Genomic DNA, 24,076 nt, shown 5'->3' with positions numbered 1-24,076 from the left:
CACAAGCCGCTTCAACTTCTTTACTAATTACTGTGTCACCTTAATACTATGGTACCTGTTGTGCCATTTGTACATATTATTTAGTAGCATGTACGGTGATAAACGATGACACTGAGTGTTAACTGCATATACAGTTCCTCTGTTTCTCAGTCAAATGCGCAAATACGTTTTCGAGCCTCAATTTTCTTTATCTATCTATCTATCTATCTATCTATCTATCTATCTATCTATCTATCTATCTATCTATCTATCTATCTATCTATCTATCTATCTATCTATTCGGTTTTGTAAAAAGAGTATTGGACTTAAATTAGCCTTCTCTGTAATAGAGAGCTTTTTATTTCTGCGCCGATATTTTCACCAAGCTTACAAAATACTGTTAATCAATTAAAAACCTTTTTAACGCACGAGAATAATAAAATAATAATAAATAATAAAAATAAACAATAATAAAAAAATAAATAAATTAGCAATTCTATCCTCCCCAAACACACACACACACACACACGTAAACATGATATTCACAAATAATAACTCGAAGTATCCCGAGTATCATTTACCATATAATTTTATTTATATTTTTTATTAGAAAAAAAAACTTTTGGCGTCATCAACAAAACTGTTTATAAACTACTGATATATCCACGACACAGTGACAAACAATTTTCAAATTATTATGCCATCAGAGGCATCTTTATAGCAGGTAGCCCCCGAACAAAAATAATTTAAAAGAGATAATAATAATAATAATAATAATAATAATAATAATAATAAGGAATGTATGTGGCAGAATGTCGCAAATTCATTAGTATGGGGGGAGTAATATGTATAATTTAATTCATAAAAATGTATAAATTTATTAATGTAATGGATTGTCCTATTATTATTATTATTATTATTATTATTATTATTATTATTATTATTATTATGTACACATTCCTATTACTATAGCTTGCTTTTTGTTATTTTTGAATTATTTGGCTGACAGTTTCTGGTAATCAGACAGCTGAAATCTGAAATATTTGGTTTGTCGGACCTTCAGTTCTGCCTTTATAGCCGCATTTCTGTTCAGAATCGGCGCGCGGCTTCAGCAGCCAGTGAAAAAGACTTCATTTCACCTCTGATAGAAGTTTATACAAACTTTTTGCAAAACAACTTTGCCCAGTGGATTCATTTCAGAAAACGTTCTTGTGCACGTCCACCATTACGCGTCCTGCTGTTGCTCAGCTGTAACCCGCGGCTCACTTTTGTCCTTCCTGAGGATCCTGAGCCGTTCACCGCTGCGGTGTGGGTCTAGGTAGCGCGGCAGAGAGCGGGGACATGTGCGTGGACAGATGCGGGGACAGCTGGGGCTCGGCTCCACCCTGCAGCAGAACCCTGGGTACGAGCGGCCTCTGGAGAGCTGGAGGTGCCGCAGTGGGTCCTCTGTATAAATACAGTCCTGCTCCTGGGTCCAAACTGGACACTAGGCTCTGTGGGTAAAAATATGGCGACGGGAACATTCTCTGAAGAGCAGAGTAGTTTCCTGCTTCGGCGAGGAGCTCCAAACCAACTGCCGTCTGTCGCTTCCATTTTGTCCTTGATGCAGAAAAAACAAAACATGATAATGGTGTATTTAATGCTCTGCTAAATAGTTAAACAATGAAGTATTTTAGGACAGTGCAACATAAATGTTTATCTCTGGGTTTTTGTTTAGCACGTGTAAACCCATCTATCAGTCAGCAAAGAGCCATTTTCTGATAAATAATTCAGAATTCTAGCAATTGTGTAATTACAGCTTGGCGGCTTAATTATTAATACGCACGCACTAATTTATTATTCATGCCCAAATATGTGGGTTCCTACTGTAGCCTGTGAGTTCGGTTTATACAAATGTTACAGCAGGGGAAAAAAATAATAAAGATTTTATGGCATATTTATTTATTTATTTATCTTGAACAAGAATTTCCAAGTTGTTATAATGCACTGATTAATAGCCTTTATTTATATATGCAGATAAATATTTTTTTTTAACAAGCCGCGCACTGGTTTATAATTACAAGCAGGCTACATGCATGACTTTTTAATGTTGCTCACCTGCGGTTCTGGTACCAGGTCTTGACCTGTGTGTCGGTGAGGTTGAGAGAGGCCGCGAGCTCCATGCGGTCCTGCACACTCAGGTATTTCTGGCGCTCAAAGCTGCGCTCGAGCTGCGCGAGCTGGTGGTCAGTGAAGGCCGTGCGTGCTTTGCGGGGTTTCTTCAGCCTTGAGGATGGACTCTCTCTGCTGCTGGAGATTTCTCTTTCTGGCTCATCTTTGGCTGCAAGAGAAACAAACAAAAATCTTTTTAAAAAATTGTCTTGTAAAAAAGAAATAGTTTTGGAAACCGCAGTCAGATTTCTCTGGTCGTTGTGTTTGTATTTGTTTTGTTTTGTTTTGTTTATTTTTTATAACTCATTTTTTTCTGATATCTCGAGTAGTAAAAGTTCAATTCAATTTGGAAACGCAAAGAATTAACCACTTGAGTGGGTCTCAGGGGGATGAGGAGTCTACAGTAAAGATCTTAGAGTTATTAATCTGGTCAGCAGACGGACAAACTGCAGTCAGTGCTAAGAAAAATAATTTGATCTCCGTAAATAAATAAATAAACCAAGTTGCTTATTATTTAAACGCATTTATATAAATAATAAATCAATTCATCGATTAATTGCACGCAATTAAATTAACTGTAACTTTAACCAGAACAGAAATATTTTATAATTTGACATGAAAATTCTAACATATTTGAGCTGATTTTTCCTGCTTTACCGTGTAGGAGATGCGTGTCAAATATAAGATATACTTGTGTAAATAATATACTCTAAAATAAAAATAAAAACACTTTGGAGGTTCATATTAAAATCTAATTTTGTTTTAACCACCAGGAAGAAGCATTTTTTTTAGGCTTCTGAGAAAACCTAAAAAGATAAAGATAAATCCACCTAAAACTTGTGATGATTTTTATTGCATTATCTTTTAATTATATTATTATTATTATTTATTATTAATCTATCTTCTACAAGTAAATCTTTGCTATAGAATAAATAACTAATACAGTTCCTTATTGCTGGATTAGGTTAATAAAAAACAAAACAAACTCATCAAATGCTAAACACGACATGGAATAAATGTTAATTAAGATAATGTAAATAAAGTAAATATAAGTTACATAAGTTCACAGCATTTTATACTGGAGAAATGCTAGAGAGTGATATTTTAATTGCTTATGTGTGTCAAACAGTGTTATAATTATGATTAAACATTATTATTATTTAATTAAATTATGATTTAAGCTGTGCTTCTTGTCTCTTACCCCGGTATTCGCTATCCGATGATGAGTTGCTGTGCAGTCTGTCAGTGTAGTCCTCGGTCTCGCGCGCTGAGTCTCCGCTGTTGCTGTACGGCGCGCACGCGGCGAGCGGCCTGCAGTCCGCCAGAATGTCCCGGATTAAAAAAGAAGAGGTCACTGTCCTCGGTTGAGACATCACTAACGGAGACCCAGGGTCAGACTCTCGCCTCGGGGACGGTGGAGACGAGCAGTCACTGTCCATTTCCGAACGCGGGCTTGAGGCCGGAGAGCGACAGTCTCCCGTTAAGGCGCGTGCTGTGGAGACGCGCGGACTTGTGGGTCTGTGTGAGAGCAAAGAGTCGATCCCAAAACTTGAGCCGTTTGTTGGCACTTCCATTGTACAGTAAACACAGCGAGGAGAGAGAGAAACAGAGCAGAGCTTTCACACGAGCATTTGTGCATCAGGTGATGAACAAAGTGTCCTGCGTCTGGATCGACTTTTAATGGAGGAAATGAGCTGAATGGATTTATCCTCTTCTTGAGAAATCTTTCTTTTATATATAAAAAAATTAGTTTCCAAAATCCCAATTAAATTAAAACAAGGTTAACGATTTTCTCCTAAATTGTTCTGATCCGGTAATACAGGTGCCGATTATGAATAAAGTCAGGCGCAGTTCCACAAACCGAGATGCGCGAGCCCGAACCGAAACAGCATGATTCTTTCAGCACCACGGACCGGTACCCAGGTACCGCACCGGCGCGCGCTGATGCCTCAAATCGACTGAACCAAATCCCCGAGATATGTCAGTGTCAAGCAAGTCGTGTAGCGAGGGAAGTTCAAACTTCTGCGCAGACTGAACCAGTGTAATAACGCACAGGAAACGGCAGCGATCTCACAGGACCTCCGGTGCCATCCTTTCTTAAAGAGAACAGCCAATGGCAGAAGAGAAGGATGAGTTTAAGGGTGTCCGTTACGCGCGTGTCCGGAGCGCCACGTCCCGATTGGCTGTTTCTTTCTTTTTTTCTTTTTTCTTTCTTTTTTTGAGAGGGTGTGGGGGTAAATGATAATATACATGCTGAGGGAGGGGTAGTTTTCCCTTTAAGAGAAACACAAACACACACACACACACACACACACACACAGAGGGTGCGAATGCTTTGTAAAGGACTGACTCATCTAATTGAAAGTAAAGTAAAAACAGGAGGTTGGAAGCCTTCTTAAAAATGACACGGCCAAAATAATTTAAGTAGAAAATATTAAAATATTTTTTAAGCAATAAGAGACGTCAAGCCCAGTTTAAAACACCCATGCAGCGTACTATTTATAAATTAAAAATGGATTCACTCCCTTCATATTCATTGATTATAAACAGAAAAAAACACTGACTTTGCCTGGTCAAAGAAAAATTAAAAAATACACTCACGTGGAAGACACATCATGACTTTCCTAATTTCCAGACAGTGATGACTGATAAAATGTGAAATTTATTTGCAATTTAAAAATTTAACAGTAGATTGAGATCTTTAAAAGTGTTACAGAATAAAGCAAAAATAATTTTATACAAATTAATAATAAATTGAAACATTTTGGAAAAAGCAGGACTCCTAAGATCAGGCCCTAACCGTAACCTCAAAGAAATTAAGCAGTGTAAATGTTTGAAAAATGAAGCTTTGTGATGAACGAGGGAATACTGAAGTGAAAAACAAAACGAGCAAACAATTTAAGCAACACTTTATTACACAAATAATGCACTAACAGCTGTGGCATTGACTCAGGACCGAAATCTCATGTCATACATCAATAGTGACAATATGAGCTGATATCACTAACACTGTCTCCGTGTCCAGACTGTTAGACCAAAAAAGAACCAGATCTGAAGGATAAACTGGGAGATTATATGGATAATAATCAGCCTGTTAGTCCACAGTGTAAGTGCCCTGTCCTAGCAGTCCTCGTCTGGCTACCGAGTCCATGCAGTGTGCGGCCATGGCCTTCTTTCGTGCTTCAGGATCTCGGAAGGTGTCCAGAGCTGGTCCGATCTGCAGAAGGTAGAAAAGAAATAATCACATGCCACGTGAGTATAAACCCAGTGTAGCAGAGTGAGGTCCATGCAACATGTTACTGTACCAGCTGGCTGTCTGGTTGTCCTAGACATGGTACACTAAATTAGAGTGTCAGTAAGGATTCTCGTGAAAAACAAGTCTCTTGGCTTGTCAGGGGATAACAAACTTTTTTCTGTGTAGATGTTCAGTATAGTGCAGGCTGCTACTTTTATAACAGCAGACAGGTTCAGGGGAAGACTTGGCTGAAACGTGTTCTTTGTACAGTGTGTGTGTGTGTGTGTGTGTGTGTGTGGCAGGTGGGACACCACAAGAGGCTGATGAGCTGCAGTCATGGTGGTTTGGGTGGTGCTGAGTATAAGACAAAAAGGTACAATATAAATACATACACTCACCGGCCACATTAATAGGAGCACCCACACTCATTCATGTAATTATTCAATCAGCCAATCATATGGCAGTACAGTGCATAAAATCAATCATATACAGATCAAGAGCTTCAGTTAATATTCACATCAAACCAGAAGGAGTTTGAGGAAGATGTAATGTCGATGATTTGATTGTCGCAGAAAGGCTGATCTCCAGGAAGATCTCTAAAAATAATGTCGCAAAAAAACAAAAAAGCAACCAGTGTGCAGACAGAAACGCCTTGTTGATGAGAGAGGTCAGGAAAAAAAATGACCAAATTGAGCTGACAGGAAGGCCACACTAACTTAAATAACCATTTGTTATATCCATGATGAGCAGAAAAGCATCACCAAACCGGGAGGCTAGAGTGGCCACAGGATCAGCAAAACTAGACAGCTGAAGAACACTTTACCTGTGAGCTTACTGGACTGTAATATAATAACTGTCTGAATTGGATGCCGCTCAAGGTTCTTAATAAAAATATTTAGGACGATAGGAACAAGTCATAAAAGGTGTAAAAAGCTCCTCACAAACATTTATTCCAGTAAAGCAGCCTGAATACTGTCAGGAAGGCAACAGGAAACTGCTTGCTAGTGGAACACATTTAGTTGAGAAACACCAAACCTGTCAGTCCAGAGCATATTATTCTATTTTTTTTTCTTCTGCATGTTAAAAGCTAGCTTATATTTGTAACACATCTGAAATGCTTGATAGATGCTTCAAACGCTGCAAACATTGCTTCACTAAGCTTTCTTATCAAATCTAAGGGAACAGCTTGTTCAAAAAACGTCACTGCATCACTACGGTTTATTTATATAATTTCCTTGTTTGTTGTTTCTTCCAGCTTTATTTTGTACGAATTCCCTTCGTCTCTCTCTCTCTCAAACACTTTTGGCACTTCAGTGCGAGGTTTTTTTTTTTTTTTTTCTGAATTACAGAGCAAGAACACGGGGCCCACCAAAGGCAGAACGAGAGAGGCGTGAAGGAGAACCGCAACACAAACAAACAGATGATGGAGGGGGAAGCAGAAAAAAAAAAAAAGCACACAGGAGATGCAAACGTCGAACCCCGAGCCATCGGGAGCATGAGCTGACAGGCCATAATGAGCGGAGGTAAATCTTTTATAAGGTTAACGTTCCCTCCTCACCGTCAGCTGTCATACAAGGCAGAATTTAGCGCGGTGAAAACAAGATGCAAGATACCCCCCTCCACCCCACCCCTCCTCAATCCCCAACACACTCATTAGAGCCGACCGAGGCTGGACGACAGGACGAGGGAGACCGCGTGCACCCAGCTACGGGATGTGTGGGTAAATTTCAGAGAAGACGCATGCAGACAGGACGGGATGAAGGTAAAATGAAAGCAATGGAGAATAGAGGTGTAGGGTGGCAGACAAGAGATAGTGTGTGCATGCATATGTATGCGGGAGGAAAAAAAAGGAGTGTGTATGTTTTGTAAGCATGTGTGTGCTTAGCATGTGTGTGTGTGTGTGTGTGTGTGCGGGAGCCGGGAAGCTCAGCAGGAGTCTGATTCCCTCATAATTGGAAGCACTGGGTATTGTCAATAGAGGATTTTCAAGCTTCACCGGCAGCCAGAGCTGTCAGGATGATCGGCCGCACGACAGCGCAAAAGACCAATGGAAGAAGAACACTTTTGATTTAATTGGTGGCTTGAGCCGGGCCGATGATAGGGAGGGTGAGAGAGCTGGACTACTACACTGTGTGTGTGTGTGTGTGTGTGTTGTAACGGAATCTGGAAAGAAATCATTACTTTCAATGCTGATTTTCCTCCCATGCGTCCTCTGACCCCAAGATGTCTTGTCAAACACACACACACACACACACATACACAGGCGATAAAGTCATGCATTTATCCTGGCTTTGAGAGTATCTAAACTTCTCATCACCATCACTGATACACTCCCCTCTGGGCAAACAGATCAAATAAGATTAGATATCAATATTTTCTGGACTGTCAGAGATCAGCGCACCTCAAAAACAAAGAAATTGTAGAGTTAAAGGACTCCTGAACTGCTGTTCAAAGAAGGAAGAGTGCAGAGGGTCTCACCTGCTGGAAGCGGGGCAGTTTCCACATGGATGGTGGTTCCTCTAGAGGGCGACTCTTACGGAGAAGGGTGGTACGAGTGTCCTGAATTTTCCTAAGCTGAACCTGTGAGAAAGAAACAAGGTAGAGAGATATATACGACCTGATAAATCAGAATACTGAATTCATAAAGAGAAAGTTGGGCAAGGTAACATGATAGCTCACACACTTAACAGCTGACTGAGCAATCTGCTTTGTTCCTTTTTTTATTTTTAAAAATGACGGGACTCTTCCCATTGCTGTTAGGGAATACCATTGCGATTAAGAGGTGTACTTGGTCTACAGCAACGTTTAGGTAGGTGCTAGGTGTCACATGTATGTCAAGACCCAGCAGATCGTTGCTCAGAGCATCACACTGCCTATCCGGTTTGCCTTCTTCCCATAGTGCATCCTATTGTCATCTCTTCCCCAAGAACACACCTCACACACACCACATGATGTATAAGAAAACATGATTCCTGAGCAATCCGTCTTCTTCCATTGCACCAGTTCTGATCCTCACATGCACCTTGTAAATGCTTTTGGTGATAGACAGAGGTCAGCATGGGCTCTCTGACTGGTCTGCAGCTATATTGCTCCATACACAGCAAGTCTCCTGTGTTCTCACACCTTTCTATCATAGCCAGCATGAAATTTTTTAGCAATCTGTTACAATTGCTTTTGAGTAGGATCTGACCAGACGGACTAGCCTTCTCTCCCCGTGCGCATCAGTGAGCCTTGAACACCCATGAGCCTGTCGCTGCTTCACTGGGTATCCTTCACTGGACCACTATTGCTAATCCCCGAGATATCAGTATCAATACCCCACAAGACCGGCAGGTTTAGAGACTCTCAGCCGTCTAACCGTCACAATTTTGTCTCTTGTCAAAGTAGCTGAGATCCTTACACTTGTCCATTTTTCCTGCTTCCAACACAACAACTTTGAGAACTCATAGTTCTCTTGCTGCCTAACATATCCTACATTTACCACTGCAGTCAATGTTATTCACTTCACCTGTCAATGGTTTTAATGCTGTCCCTAATCAGTGTATACTTTTTCCCCCTTTGCTTTTATCTCTTTTTAATCTATATGCTTTTTTCAAGACTTTACTATTATGTTATTAACCTAAGCATTCTATTTCTAAAGCTCTTCAAATGAGCTCAGTATATAAAATGAGCCATGTAAATAAACTTGCCTTGCCTTACTTACTATGAATCTAATCCCTAATAAGTATTCACACCCTCTTGGGATTTTAAGTCATGAATCTACACAAAATAACCCATAATACTGAAATAAAGGGAAAAATTAATTAACTAAATTAATTCTGGTGCCATCAAATGTCACATAAAGTGTCAAGTGATCAGATACTAAGTAAACAACATTATCAACTCCAAACAAGTCTAGGAGAATATTCTGAAACAGTCAGGGTTTGGTTCTGATATTGTATAATATCCCTGTAAAGATAAAAAAGTATTCTATAATCTTACCTTCTTATTCTGCTGCTCCAGCAGTGCTCTGTCTTTGGCCTGTTGCTCCTCCAGCCACTTCTGGCCGTACTTATACTCCAACAGCGCCGATATCGGAGTGGACGGCCTGCAGAGGATAAATAAATGTGCTCTGAGTTCACCGTAGCGTCCCCCTCGACAATTTTTTTATTCTTTACGCTCATCTATCCATAAGCGCCACGCCACAGCTGAGTAACTGGGGCCTGTGGTATATCTTAATTATGATCTCTGGTAAGATGCCGATCTCAGCTCCACCCCCTGCTGTTCATTTTATTGCATCATTAGTACACACCACATGTCTCAGGGAGTGCTAGATAAACATCCTGATGACTTTGGACAGAAACAGCAAAGAAAGCTCTAGGCCACAGTTTCATCCAAAGGTGGAAAATATTGCCAAACACTGGCTAAGAAGGGTGTGCTTGTTTACTGCTACCTTTTTGTTACCCTCAACCCTTTGGTGTCTGATGTTAGGAACAGGTGAAACATTGGGAAAATGGCTTTCTACTGCTACATGACCCTACATTTGATATGGTGAATATTTGATATATTTGATAGGAAGGACATGCAGGGTTCAGGAGAGCAGGGAAGCACTTGAGTGGGCGATATCTAAAAAATAAAACATTCTCTGAAATGACATGCTGCATGATATGGGAAAGTATTCAATGACAAAATGATGAAATACTTTCCTATAACATCATTTTACTGAAGCATTTTATTCCATTTGATCTGACATTAATGTACTGGAACATCCACTAAACGCTTATTTCCTGTAGTCACTTCCATCATTAACAGCTATCCACGTTCAGTTTATTATTAGTTAGAGATTACTTAGATCATCAACCACACAAATCCCTATGAACTAAATGTTACTGCTGAAATTATTAAATTTTTGTATTACATTATTTTAATATTTTTGAAAACCGAAGATATTTTAGTAAGATATCAGACGCACAGCATTATTAAATTTCCAACAATGTCCGGCAAAACAGCAAGACGAACATTTTTAAATGATACTTTTCTTTCATTTTCACATTTCTTTTCTTTTTTTGTAGTTACACCTATATTGAGATATATATCACTTTATGAAGCAAAGCAAAGATTTAACAATATCTGGGATATACTCAGAAGAATGCATTATCAGAATCCTAAATTTGTTTATCACCATGATGCCCAGCCCTAGTTTAAGAATTTCTTTAAATATTTAAGTAGTTCAAAGGTCAACCTCCAGTGGTAATCTGAATTTTACATTGAGGATGTCAGTAAATTAGCCTTGTGTGTGTGGTTTTGCATTATACATGTATATATACAGCATGTATAGTGTGTATTCTGCATTATACATGTAGAGCGTGCAAGTAAATATGGTCGGGACGACACTCTGCTAGCATTGTAGCGCTGCCTCATTAGGGCTGACCTTGGCATTGGTGAGTAGCATTTGATGGATAGAGAACAGGACCAAACAAGTCCCTGAGGAGCCATGATCTTATCTTTTATTGCTCCATCCCTTTCTCCAGACTGAACAGACACACGCCGGCCTCTCACACACCCCATGCATCAAGCGTGGAATAAATCTGACACAGAGTAATGTCTGCGTGTGTGTGTGTGTGTAACAGAGAGAGAGAGAGAGTTCATGTGCGTTATTATTTTGAATAATTCAGCTCCACTGCAACACCTATGTGTTAAAGGAGGAAAAAGTAAGTGTAGATTTCTAGAGAGAGGGAGCTCCGGGCAGCGTTCACTCTGCTTGCTGCTGTGATAATCCTGCTTTTGCTCTAACTACAACCCTCGTAGTGTATCTCTGCACGCGTTCCCAGTCAGACGTCTTCCCGTTTTTCATTTTTGTTCTCTCTCCTCTTTCCTTCTCTCTTTTTCAGTCACCCGACTCAGAAGACATCCCAGGAGCACTTTTACACACTACGAACACCCATTTGCCCTGGGTCTGCAGACAGGATACTGATCATTTGCATAGTGAAGCTGTTCCCAAGATAACCATCTGCCCACTTATGCTCAGAGCTGAAAATAGTCTGCGTGTGTAAGGACAAGAGAAAAAAAAAGACATTTTTGGAGTTTTGTGCTTATGGTGCCCTTATGGACTGGTGTTTTAGCCAGGCTGTATTCTCGCCTTGTGTCTGGGATTCCCAGGATCCACTTTTCCCAGGATCCACTTTTCTTTTCAGGATAAAGTGCAAAGACAAATAAATATAGATTTTCACTCTGGCATGTCTATGGCCACCTTTTTCACTAACTAGTGTGCCATTTACCATCTGCCAAAGTTTATTAAATCCCCCTTTCTGTCTACTTTATCAGGTGAAATTACAATTATCACACAATTCAGTATTTCAGTACTTTTTCAGTTGATTCAGTGAAATCCATCTTGTTTAAGCATAACCCCTGACAGCATCATATTCACTGTTTGCATACTACATAGCATATAAGCATGGTACCCTTGTAGATTTTCATTAATGCACTGCATGGACGTTACAGGACGTCTTTCCAGACAGTTTAAAATGTTATGTTCATTTTTCCTTCCTTTACTGTACATAATGCAGATACTACAAGGTCTCAGCTCTACAGAAAGATACCTGCAAAGTCTCTATTCAAATAAATTCTTCTTAAGTTGAAGGAATTGATTTAAATTAAGTTGAAATGAATGAGAAAAGGAAAAGGTGAAGGATAGACTTTACTGATTTCTGCAGAAGCAGTTGAACAATGTGTAATAATTCACAATTTCAAACACACACTTACCGTGTAGGAAGGCCGAATGTGATGTCCTGTGGTATTTGTACTGGAGCAGACTTGTAGGTTTTGGAAGCGACTGGGCGTCTGATGTCGTGAGTGGCGCGGAACTGATGCAGCTCTTTAGCCGTGACCAGGCCGGACTTTACACCTTCACGATTCAGTGCCACAAAGTCCCGCTCTGCCTTCCTGTACTGCGCAGACTTGGAAATGGACAGTGAAGGAGTGTGCCAGTTGGAAAGGGCTGAGAGCACAAGCCAGAGATCAGGGAGAGAAAATACACAAGGTGACAGATACATCATCCATCTATGCTCACAGGCTGGAGGCACAGACTGGATACCAAGGCCGCTAACAGTTTAATGAGTGAAGTTAAATAACATTAGAATGATTTTTATTTTTTCCCTCACTGAGCCTAATTTCCACCCATGTACATAAAACCCCACCTCCAAGACTTGTTTCAACTACGATCAGCATGCTAACTAGGGTTACCATTAGCAAGCATTGTCATGACATCTCTTTCAAGCACTCTCAGACATTCAAGTTACAACTCTATAAACCTTTAACATCTCATAATCATTCAAGAGGATGTGAAGTGGTGTTTGGGGGCGTGTCTATCAAATGACCGACAACATCCCAGACCAGAAGGCGGGTTTCCAAACTGTTTTGTCTGTGTTATACACTTGATCTAATAAAATAGTTTAAAACTATTACTTCAATGATTACTATCATTTCAACATAATTTTCCATATTATTTGTATTCTTAAAAAATGAAATCAGTTTGGTTGAAAAGGTGACTATTGCACCTTTGATGTGAGTGTTTTAAGGCTACATGATACTTACATACACCCTTTCTAGCCACTGACAAACCAAAAAACTTTACAACTCCCAGAAATATACAGTTAAGTTGCTTCTACACTAGTATATTGACCACTGTAATAAATACAGGATGTATTTTCAATGTTCCCGAAAGTCCCAGGATCCATCAATAAAGCATGTACTGGATTAAATTAAATTTAAAGGCCTATATTTTGTTATTATTGTATCCTGGGTGTTTATGAAACACATTTCCAGTGATTTCTACTCTTAAACTGCATTTTATATAAATACACTCATAAACCAATCATGGTAAATATTCATATGAACCTCTATATGGACAAAGTCAGTCATTTTAAACCCTTTGTAATATTTGGGAGAGTTTTTATCACAAATCAACTACAAAAGTAAAAAGAAAATCACATTTTCACTTAATTCTTTAAGGTTTAAAAAAAAACACCAAAAAAAAAGGAATATCACTTCCTGCTATATACAGTATCTGCATTTTGGAGTTCAGGCAGTATTGTGGATTTGTTTTAAAGAAAGTTTAAAAAGAGAAAGGTAAAGATGCTCAGGGTTTGTTTGTTCACTTACCCTCTGCTGCTCCACCATCTTGGAAGGTGGTCACTGCACCATAAACAAAATCTGGTCCTGGACAGGAGAGTCCTCTGGATTTGATCTTACCAAGTTTAGGCTATAGATCAGAAAGATAAGAAGAAACATTTTTCTTTAGGTGTTACTAGAAGGTTACAAGTCTAAATCCAGGTACCGCCAATGTCATTTCCATTTCAAGTTGCTTTGGTTGAAAGCATCTACTACGTTAATAAACATAAATACTAGGAAGTGGCAAAATGGCAAAAATATCATAATTACTCAAGTTACTTGATATATAGTGTTGTATATCGCAATATATAGGTTTGTTACCAAACTACCAGCAAACGGTCCTACAGCCCTGTTGTATAGGATCCTATGGAGCCGTGTTCTATAGTACATTCTCTTCCATGTCAATCACAGTAACACTAGCCAATCATGGGCATCTGTGAGCTCATGTATGCGGAAGAGAACAGATAGTGCTCTCTGTGTTAGGCTGCCCTGTGACATAAGATGAGAAGCAGTGAGAGAAAGCATGTGTCCTTCACCCTCCCTTGGTAGCTATCATATAAAAAAGGGAAGCTTCTATCTATCTATCTATCTATCTATCTATCTATCTATCTATCTATCTATCTATCTATCTATCTATCTATCTATCTATCTATCTATCTATCTATCTATTTATCCGTCCGTCCGTCCATCTATCTATCTATCTATCTATCTATCTATCTATCTATCTATCTATCTATCTATCTATCTCACAAAATATCTATCAATAAACACACAAAATCATATACTTTTGGAACATGTAAGAGAAAGTGGGTGATTATGATAGATCTTCAGTCAAGAACATGCAGGCCTCATTCTGCCTTCCTAACAGGTTGTACATTTATATCACATTTCAGGCATTTAGCAGACGCCCTTACCCAAAGCAACTTACAATTTTATCTCATTTCTCTGAGCAACTGAGAGTTTAGGGCCTTGCTCACAGGCCCAGCAGTGGCAGCTTGGTAGACCTGGGATTTGAGCTCACAACCTTCCAAGCAGTAGTCCAACCCCTTAACCACTAAGCTACCACATCCCCATTAACATTATGTACTGCGCAATTTACAACACAGGATTTGTAACTACGAGGTGGCTGACAAGTATACAGCAGGAGAAAGGAACAGCGTGAGGCTGTAAGTGAGGATCTGCAGGGGCTGATTGCTTGGCAGAGCCACTGGCTGTTCTGTTGACATTCAAAGCAAAACACCTTAAGGGCTTGTTTTAAGAGTGATGCACTATAGATTAAAATTTGAAACTCTTGTAAGGATGACAAGTAAACTGCTGGTGAGTGAGCGCAGAGTAACTGATGTTTTCTGAGTTTCGCAGTAAAAGAAAACAGCTTTGCTCCGGCGTTTCTTTCTTATACTGTAACATGAACAAGCTAGAATAAAACGTAGCATGCAAACACATCAATCACAGATCAGAGTTGTGGAGGTGAGTATGCTCATGTGGAAGACAAAGCTCTGTGATATGTGACTCTAAAAGTCTAAAAGGGTTCATCAATCGGTGCTAAACAAAAAAGAAAAACGTACAAAAAAGTTTAAGGAATGTCAATTATCCTGAAAACTGCTGTATACCCAAATGTTTTCAGTTTAACTACCTATGTGTGAAAATGGATTAAATATCATTGGACCCCCCACTAATGATCCTCGCTTCTGAGAACACGCCTACTGTGGATCACATAAAGATAATGTGTCCTCCGGGTACCGACCAAAACCCGTAGCCCTTTTCCGATTCACGCCCAGCCTGACCTGTCCAGAACCTTTAGTTAACATCTTTGCCGCAACACATTTAAATCTTTCTCCAATCTTTAAAGGCCAATCTTGTGGATCTGCGCCACTGTGTTGTGCTCGGCCATCCCTTTAATCCTCTCAGCAATTTCAATCTGCAGATTGTTTTGAAGGGATCATTTAGAGATGCTTGAAGGAACGTGTTGACTGCTGGCGCAAAATGGCTAATCGGACCCCTCCGAACATTATTGTCCCCTTTCAGGACCAATAAAGGCCTTGAAAGGGAAGGGGACAACAAAAAAGGCAAATCAGGAGGGGGATTATGTTAAGCAAAAGCTCCTTTTATATTCTCATTTACTGGTGATCTGTCCCTTTATTGTGTTTTGATTAACCAGGCATGGACCTGCTGAAAAAGAGGGGAGAATGGAACTGCTCCACAAGTGGGGTCAGTGGGAGCATATTATTCACACAGTCTTAAAGGGACAGAGAATAGGGCACATAATCATCCCTTAGTGAAGACACCCCTTCTGTCTGTCTTCAGTCTATTCCCTCTCGCTGGTTTTAATTTCGCCACGCCTTTGTCCCAGTCTTGCTCATGTATGCTTTTAGGATTTGGCTCAGCTGAGCTTAGCTTAGCGCTGACCCTAAGAGTTTATCTGTGCAGTCTCTGGTCACATCACTCTCTCATTCTCTCTCTCTCTCTCTCTCTCTCTCTCTCTTACACACCCACACCCACACACACAAACACACACACAGGTCCTCCTCTTTACACAGGCTGTCTCTTTCAGATGACATCTGTGACTGTCTAAGCAAGATTTAGACATTTAGACAGTCATAATTAAGCAGTGTGCAGACTCCAGACTGCTGTGTGTCAGCCTCAGACGGTAATCTCATTTACTTTCACTTATGAACTAATTTCCCTTTTATTAATCTGGCAAATTTTGTTACACATTTCAAACGAGTGGACCCTTTACAGTTAAACAGTTCATTAGTTTAATTAACTTCTGTAAATAAAATGAATGGCTGGTATATTTTTATTTTCTGGAGGACTTGATCTTATTACTGTCAAAAAGATATCTATGCATGTAGATATTTGCTAAATCTATGTGAGTCTTTTGGCTGATCAATTTGCTTTTTATTAGAAATACTGTAAATGTCGAATTGCCAATAGATAAAAGATGGGTTTAAACTTGAAATTAATAAAAAATTCTAGAAATAGGTTTCATAAGCTCATATTTGTATTGTAATAATTTCATAAAAACTATTAGATCCATGTGTGTGTGTGTGTGTGTGTTTGATAGGTGTGAATTCTCCAGTCTATGAATTAATGAGTAGTACACAGGACATACTTTTCTCAGTTCAGGGAATATCAAAATTACAATATAGGCGCTGTACATAGAGATTAAGATTTTAAAAAGAACTTAAATATAAATACCTTAAATATACACTATATTGCCAAAAGTTTTGGGACATTTGCCTTGACACGTACATGGATGTAATATGGAGTTGTCCTGCCCTTTGCAGCTATAACAGCTTCAACTCTTCTGGGAAGGCTTTCCACAAGGTTTAGGAGTGTGTTTATGGGAATTTTTGACCATTCCACTAGAAGTGTGTTCAGAGGTCAGACACTGATGCTGGATGAGAAGGCCTGGCTCACAGTCTCCGCTCTAATGCATCCCAAAGGTGTTCTATGGGGTTGAGGTCAGAAGTTCCTCCACACCAAACTCACTCATACATGTCTTTATGGACCTTGCTTTGTGCACTGGTGTGCAGCAGTCATGTTGGAACAGGAAGGGGTCATCCCCAAACTGTTCCCACAAAGTTGGGAGCATGAAATTGTCCAAAATGTCTTGGTATGTTGAAGCATTAAGAGTTCCTTTCACTGGAACTAAGGGGCCGAGTCCAACCCTCTGAAAAACAACACCTGAATTCAATGTTTTGGAGGAGTGTCCCAAAACTTTTGGCAATATAATGTAAATAAATGAATTGAATCATTCACTGATTTATCTAGAGCACGTAATTGCATAATCCTAGCCAGGGTTGTGCCCATCTGATCCAAAACTAATCCCACTAAATCTGGGCACAATGTAAGAGAATGCACACTGGAAATGATGTCAGTCCATGTTGGGGCATCATGTACACACCTTCACACAGTCATTAACATACAGGATCAATTAAGTGTAGCCAATCTGCCTATCAACAGGCGTTGAGGAAGTGGGGAAAAAACCTGGAGGAAACCCACATGGAGAAGACAGTAACCAGAGTTCAGAATCAAACCCAAGACCCTGGAGCTGTGAGGTAGCAATTCTACCCAGTAAGTAAATAAATAGCTAAATAAATAAATAAAAAGAGAAAGAAAGAGGACGGAAAACAGAGATGATCATCCTAAGATTCGACACACAGTGAGCCACGAGCCAACGTCTAGATTATGTGGTTTTTGGAAAGAAGGCCTCCAAAATGTGCCTAGTTTCTGCAGTCGCAAAGTTTGGTTTAATCCGTTCAGTTATTGCCCCTGAAGCCTCTCATCTCGTCTGACTCCTCCCTGACAGACAGGCACCAGGAATTTCGTTTCCAGAGTCCCACACTGAGATGAGGAGTCGATGGTGATGATTAGAAGATAATGGCGAGTAATGCGTCCCGATCTGTCTGCGCTCATTCAGATCAGCGCCATCTGGTGCCTGGCCAGAGCACAGCAGGCTTAAAACTAATCTCCAGCTCTCACTCTGTAAAAGGGGAATACTCTGTGTGTGCATTACAAATAATAAATCCTCTCTTTATATTCGGATTCATCACTGTACGGAGATGTCTATTTGCTTCACTTTTACGGTCTAGACAAACATCAGCACAAACATACAAGTATATAGTGAAAGTACATGATTAGAGATTTTAATCTGTTCACACACGACAGCACAAAAGCATTTAAATCTTAATTTCTCTGTAAACAGTATTAATCAGCTTGGCATAATGAGCCAAATTGTTTTAATTTTTTACATAGGCCCAGATGAAACTATCATGGTTTTCCATTATCACCACAAGCAAAATCTCTAAAGTCTTCATATCGATTCTATTCAACCCCAGCAACCCCCCCAAAAAACACACACACATGCACAGACCTTCTTTCTCCTTTAAAATGCACACCCTTCCTATTATGAGTGGCTAATCCTGCAGTTCTGGGCATAATTGATGAGGTGCTTCCAAATACAAGAGCAGCTAATTGGCATCATGTGTCTGGGATACCTCTTGCAGTAAAAATGAGTATATAATGCATAATATCTGTCCTTAAGTTTCTCTGTTTAAGTGAAAGACCCTGTTGAATAAATATTAAAGATATAGGTTTGTATGTATATATGTGTTTGATGGCATCTCTAAAAATAGTTGGATTAAAATCCTAAATGTATAATTGTACGAATATCACACACCCCTTAGTTGTTGGTAAGTTGGTAAATCACAATGATGTATGTGCGTACCTTTCATTACTTCCTCATTACATTGATTCATCAGGTACACACTCATTATGTCTCCCAAGCAATGTGACGTATATGCTCCTGCACTCCCTTAGCTATGATAGACTACACATGGGCAATGGTCACTTTACACTGCTCATTTGCATGGGGTTATTTATTATGTGAGCGCTTTATGGTTTATGCATTGGGCTTTGTGCTTATGTATCTGTGTCGCTGGGTTTGCACCTACACTGGGCCCAGCTGGATACCATAAATAATGAGCCAGTGCACTGCTACGGCGTCCTTATGGAAGATGAAATAGTTTGGCCTAAGAGTTAGTGAGCTTGTGAACCTAAATCCATTCCTGACGTACTCCGCGTTTATAAGACGTATATTTCAGTTGCCCTTAATACAAATGTAGCTGTCTGTGAAAGCTTTAGACATCAGGTCGCATTGGGATAACCTTCTTCTGGCATCCTCGCAAATCGGCGTAAGTTACTGATGGATTTGTGTTCTGATTACTGCGGTACATTTTGCTTACATACTGTACAGATGTAATGCGCACATTGTCTGCTTTCTCCTCACACATGCTACAGAACACAGTGTGCTTAAGCTAATGCTAATGAGTATGAATAGGAGGCTGCGAATGGGACCCAGCCGGCCTGCTGCCCAGCAGGTCCCATTCATGTCCCTGAGAACAACAGAAGCCCCAAAGCTGCCCCCCTGATCTCTCATTTACTGGTCATCAGGGAACGCAGGCATGAAAATGGGATTTATTGGCCATGCCTCATCAAAAGGGAATTAAGTGTGGAGAGAGGAGAGGAGAGGAGAGGAGAGGACAGGACAGGACAGGACAGGACAGGACAGGACAGGACAGGGGACAGGACAGGACAGGACAGGACAGGAGAATAACATTCTTCTTGTTCAGCTCACAAAAACACAACCCGTTTCATCATGTAGCAATAAAATGAGCTTGCTTAGACACAAAGCCAAAGCTCTGGTCTAGATACATGCGCTACTCCATACAACTTAGTCCAATCCATCTCATGTACACCCTGAGAACCATTAGCACTGGTGTATATTACTGTGATATATGTCCCCTTTCCCGGCGGGACAGCCATACATCAAAAGTGCCTGAAGCACACAAAACTTCACTTATGATAAACTGCTCTTTCACAGTATAGTAGGAATCCCACAGCAGCTACTGTATGTAAGTGCAAAATTCTCTTACAGTATGTGACCTGTCACAGTACATCCTGAGAATGTCTCTTTGCTACCAGACAGCACGGCCCAGCGATCTTTACTAGCTTCATTACTGCCATGAGAGTTTTTTTCCACAGAATTCTGCCATTAAGTCTAATATTTCATATTAGTATCTAATTCTTTGTTTACTCAAAGTATTGTTTCTTGTCGCTAATATTTTAAAATGGTCAATTCTTTACCTGTGAGCTATGTGAAATCTAACAAATAAGCCAAATGGATTCTTATTCAGTTTTCTTCACACTGGCTGCTTATTATATGAGTATAATATTAAAGACAAACACCTCACTTAGTGCTCTACATGCACAAGAAAACCCCATTTCAGGTTTAGCAACAAAAATAGTTTGACCAAATGGTTTGTGTTTTTGTGATATTTTATAGTCACATGACATTCTGTCCGCTTTCTCTAAAAGTATTGGCACCCATGGTGTTGTTTGGATCACTTTCCGCCATTATATCAAACATTATCTGTTGCTTAATACACATTTCACCATAAAATAAGCTATATGGAGTCATGAAATAAAGAAGTTTGGGAGAAAAGCCACTCCTGAAGCTAGATCTTCTGCCTCTGTAAATTCCTGTCTCTAGTTGCGAATGAGTTCCCGCAACCTCTGTCCAGAGGAAACATGCTTGTAGTTTTCACAAAACACAAATAGTCTTAGGAGGTCTGAGGGTGAATGTTCTGCATTACAGCTCAAACCCAAGTCACAAGAGAGGAGAAACAGAGAAACATCAGGCAATGCCAAAATGACAAAAGCCTTAATCCTCACAGATGACTCCTCCATTGTTCCGGAGCAAGGCCAAAAGCTGTAGCTAAAACGGCTCACAATGGAAACGAACGAGAAATCCTTGATCTTGTGGGACTATAGCAACACGCACACGGTTCATTATCATAGTCATTTAAATACAGTAATCCTATTTTCTGCATCAGTCAAAAGGGGCATATCAAATAACCCTGGAGAACGGTGAGAGGCAGAGGAGGGGTGCGACCAGGCTAAGATCAGAATGGCTTGTAAAAGGATGGGAATGAGGTGGGGTGGGAGGGCTTGGCTGTGTCAGGACATTATATTTAAGTTATGCTGATAAGGAATGGAGAAATAAAGGATTTGTTTCATCCTCCCTTCTGCTCCACTGGAAGAGTTGATGAAGTTGAAGGAGAATTGGATGAAGGATATGTCGTGAACCGCAGCAGTGGAACGAGAAGAGAAAATGGGGGATTAAAAGGAGCTATGTGAATCATTTTGAATAGTTGGAGGTCAACAGTTTTCAAGTTAAGCTAAACCAGTAGGTGGTACAGTAGGTGGACTTTGAGGAACATGAGCTTGAAAATCATTTGTAGACAATTATTGAACTCCTATTATTTGAGGAAATATACTGCCATCTGGTGGTTCTATTAAATACGACAAGACTCAGGTATAAACCCAGATAGATTTATCATGTCTTATCATATACACAGATCAGGCATAACATTATGACCACCTGCCTAATAACCCTTTTTGCTGCCTAAACAGACTCCACTACATCCCCCACTACATCTGCCACCAAGATGTTAGCAGCAGATCCTTTAAGTCCTGTAAGTTGTGAGATGGGGCCTCCATGGATGGGATTTGTTTGTCCAGCACACCCCATAGAAGCTTGATTAGATTAAGATTTGGGGAATTTAGAGGCAAAGTCAACACCTTAAACTCGTTGCTGTGCTCATCAAACCATTCCTGAACCATTTTTGCTTTGGGCACCCTGACTGGTCTGCAGCTATGCAGCCCCATATGCAACAAACTGTGATGCACTGTGTATTCTGACACCTTTCTATCAGAACCAGCATTAACTTCTTCAGCAGTTTGAGCAACAGTAGCTCGTCTGTTGGATCGGATCACATGGTCCAGCCTTCACTCCCCACGTGCATCAATGGGCCTTGACCGTCCATGACCCTGTCGCCGGTTCATCACTGTTCCTTCCTTGGACCACTTTTGATAGATACTGACCACTGCAGACCGGGAACACCCCACAAGAGCTGCAGTTTTGGAGATGCTCTGATCCAGTCGTCTATCCGCCATCACAATTCGGCCCTTCATCAAACTCGCTCAAATCCTTACGCTTGTCCATTTTTCCTGCTTCTATCACATCAACTCTGAGGACAAAATGTTCACTTGCTGTCTAATATATCCCACCCACTAACAGGTGCCATGATGAGGAGATCATCAGTCTTATTCACTTCACCTCTCGGTGCTCATAATGTTATGCCTGATCGGTGTATATATATATATATATATATATATATATATATATATATATATATATATATATATATATATATATATATATATATGTATGTGTGTGTGTATTTAATATTTAAACTCTTACCTTCATTATAAGTGGATTATTGGCCATTGAGTCTCTGACCACTCCGACCTGTGCAGAGTTCATCTCCACGCAACGAGATTTCGATACCCTTACAAAAACGCAAAGTTAATTTTTATTTTAATTACTTACTTATTTTAAATCTAAGAGCAAACCAAAGAAATACATCACCTAGCATGACGTTAACAAGCTAACTAAGTTACCTGGAGGAGCAGCGGGGAAAATCCTAAAAGCTGAAAATAATCACTTAATCTATTGAATTTAGAAAATAAACCTATTAGTGATGAAGATGGTAGATAATTGTGTTTAGAGACTTATTTCTCAGGACTAGATGAGAAACTGAATAGTCGAGCTAACACAGCACACTGCTCCGGATCCTAGGCCGTTTCCGCGTGCTTTCTCTGTTGTCATGGAGACATGACGCTCCTGGTGACACGCTGCATGCTTTAACTTTAGCGTTGTTGTTTTGTTTTGTTTCTTTCAGTCAAAACACAACTAACTATTATTTAACTACACTGTTTATAAGAATAAGAATGTTTTATAAGAATGTTTTCCTGTATGAAATACATCCAGGACTGAAGGGTGATCAAAATAATAATAATAATAATAATAATAATAATAATAGTAACAACAACAATAATAATAATAATAATATAATGAGTGATTTCTGACTTCAGTTTTTGAATTTCGATCTGTTATCTGTTAATATTGTAAATGTGCAGAAATAAAATTTAATTCATATTTTAAAGAGCCATGGTTTCACCCTTTCGTCAAGTTCTAATGAAAACTGTGGTACTGTTGGACAGATTATCCTTGATGTAGTCCTTTAGTTTTATCACTTTCATTATCAGTGACACATGTAGTTTATTTATTAGTAACATACACCTTATTGCCAAAAGTTTTTGGACACCCCTCCAAATTATTGAATTCAGGTGTTGTTTTTCAGGGGTTCGGCTCGGCCCCTTAGTTCCAGTGAAAGGAACTCTTAATGCTTCAGCTTCATACCAAGACATTTTGGACAATTTCATGCTTTGTGGGAACAGTTTGGGGATGACCCCTTCCTGTTCCTACATGACTGCACACCAGTGCACAAAGCAAGGTCCATAAAGACATGGATGATTGAGTTTAGTGTGGATGAACTTGACTGGCCTGCAGAGAGTCCTGTTCCTCAACCTGATAGAACACCTTTGGGATGAATTAGAGCGGAGACTGCAAGCCAGGCCTTCTCGTCCAACATCAGTTCTTGACCTCATAAATGCACTTCTAGAGGAATGGTCAAATTTCCCATAAACACACTCCTACACCTTGTCGAAAGCCTTGTGGAATCTGTTATATCTGCAAAGGGCGGGTCAAATCCATATTACATTCATGTACATGTAAAGGCAGACGTCCCAAAACCTTTGGCAATATAGTGTACTTCTTCATGGTATCATTTAAATATTATCAGTATATTCTAATATTTTATGAACAAAGCAAAGTAAAATGACTACATAAGTCTATATTTCCCAGTCCACCAAATAAATATATCTATTCTATTTATCTATTCATGGATTTTATCCTTTATATCCTTTCACGCTCCCTCAAAAAGATATTTTGAAAAAAATCTTGTATATAAATTTTTATATATGCTTCATAAATATGTATAATATTGTTTTATTGTTTAAGACATAAACGTATAGCCTTATGGAAAACTTGTTTTTCAGGGTTGTTTCCTGTTTTTCACTCCAAACACCAATGAA

The 24,076-nt window shown here is 39.6% G+C and overlaps 2 protein-coding genes across 2 annotated transcripts; both read right to left on the bottom strand.

The window, feature by feature from the left end:
* Positions 1-500: 500 nt before the first annotated feature.
* barhl1a (BarH-like homeobox 1a) lies at positions 501-4,227 on the bottom strand. Its single transcript, XM_058375104.1, has 3 exons — positions 3,332-4,227; positions 2,077-2,299; positions 501-1,578 (listed from the first exon to the last, which is right to left on the bottom strand). The coding sequence occupies exons 1-3, from the start codon at positions 3,702-3,704 to the stop codon at positions 1,275-1,277; spliced, it is 900 nt and encodes a 299-aa protein (XP_058231087.1). The 5' UTR covers positions 3,705-4,227; the 3' UTR covers positions 501-1,274.
* A 753-nt stretch (positions 4,228-4,980) lies between these two features.
* Positions 4,981-22,714, bottom strand: cfap77 (cilia and flagella associated protein 77). Its single transcript, XM_058375105.1, has 7 exons — positions 22,541-22,714; positions 22,341-22,428; positions 13,505-13,604; positions 12,107-12,341; positions 9,347-9,452; positions 7,844-7,945; positions 4,981-5,347 (listed from the first exon to the last, which is right to left on the bottom strand). The coding sequence occupies exons 2-7, from the start codon at positions 22,401-22,403 to the stop codon at positions 5,225-5,227; spliced, it is 729 nt and encodes a 242-aa protein (XP_058231088.1). The 5' UTR covers positions 22,404-22,428; positions 22,541-22,714; the 3' UTR covers positions 4,981-5,224.
* Positions 22,715-24,076: the final 1,362 nt, after the last annotated feature.

The sequence above is a fragment of the Hemibagrus wyckioides genome, linkage group LG22 (genome assembly GCF_019097595.1).
Source record: "Hemibagrus wyckioides isolate EC202008001 linkage group LG22, SWU_Hwy_1.0, whole genome shotgun sequence".
Taxonomy (NCBI): domain Eukaryota; kingdom Metazoa; phylum Chordata; class Actinopteri; order Siluriformes; family Bagridae; genus Hemibagrus; species Hemibagrus wyckioides.
This window is presented reverse-complemented; position numbering and strand designations above follow the sequence as displayed.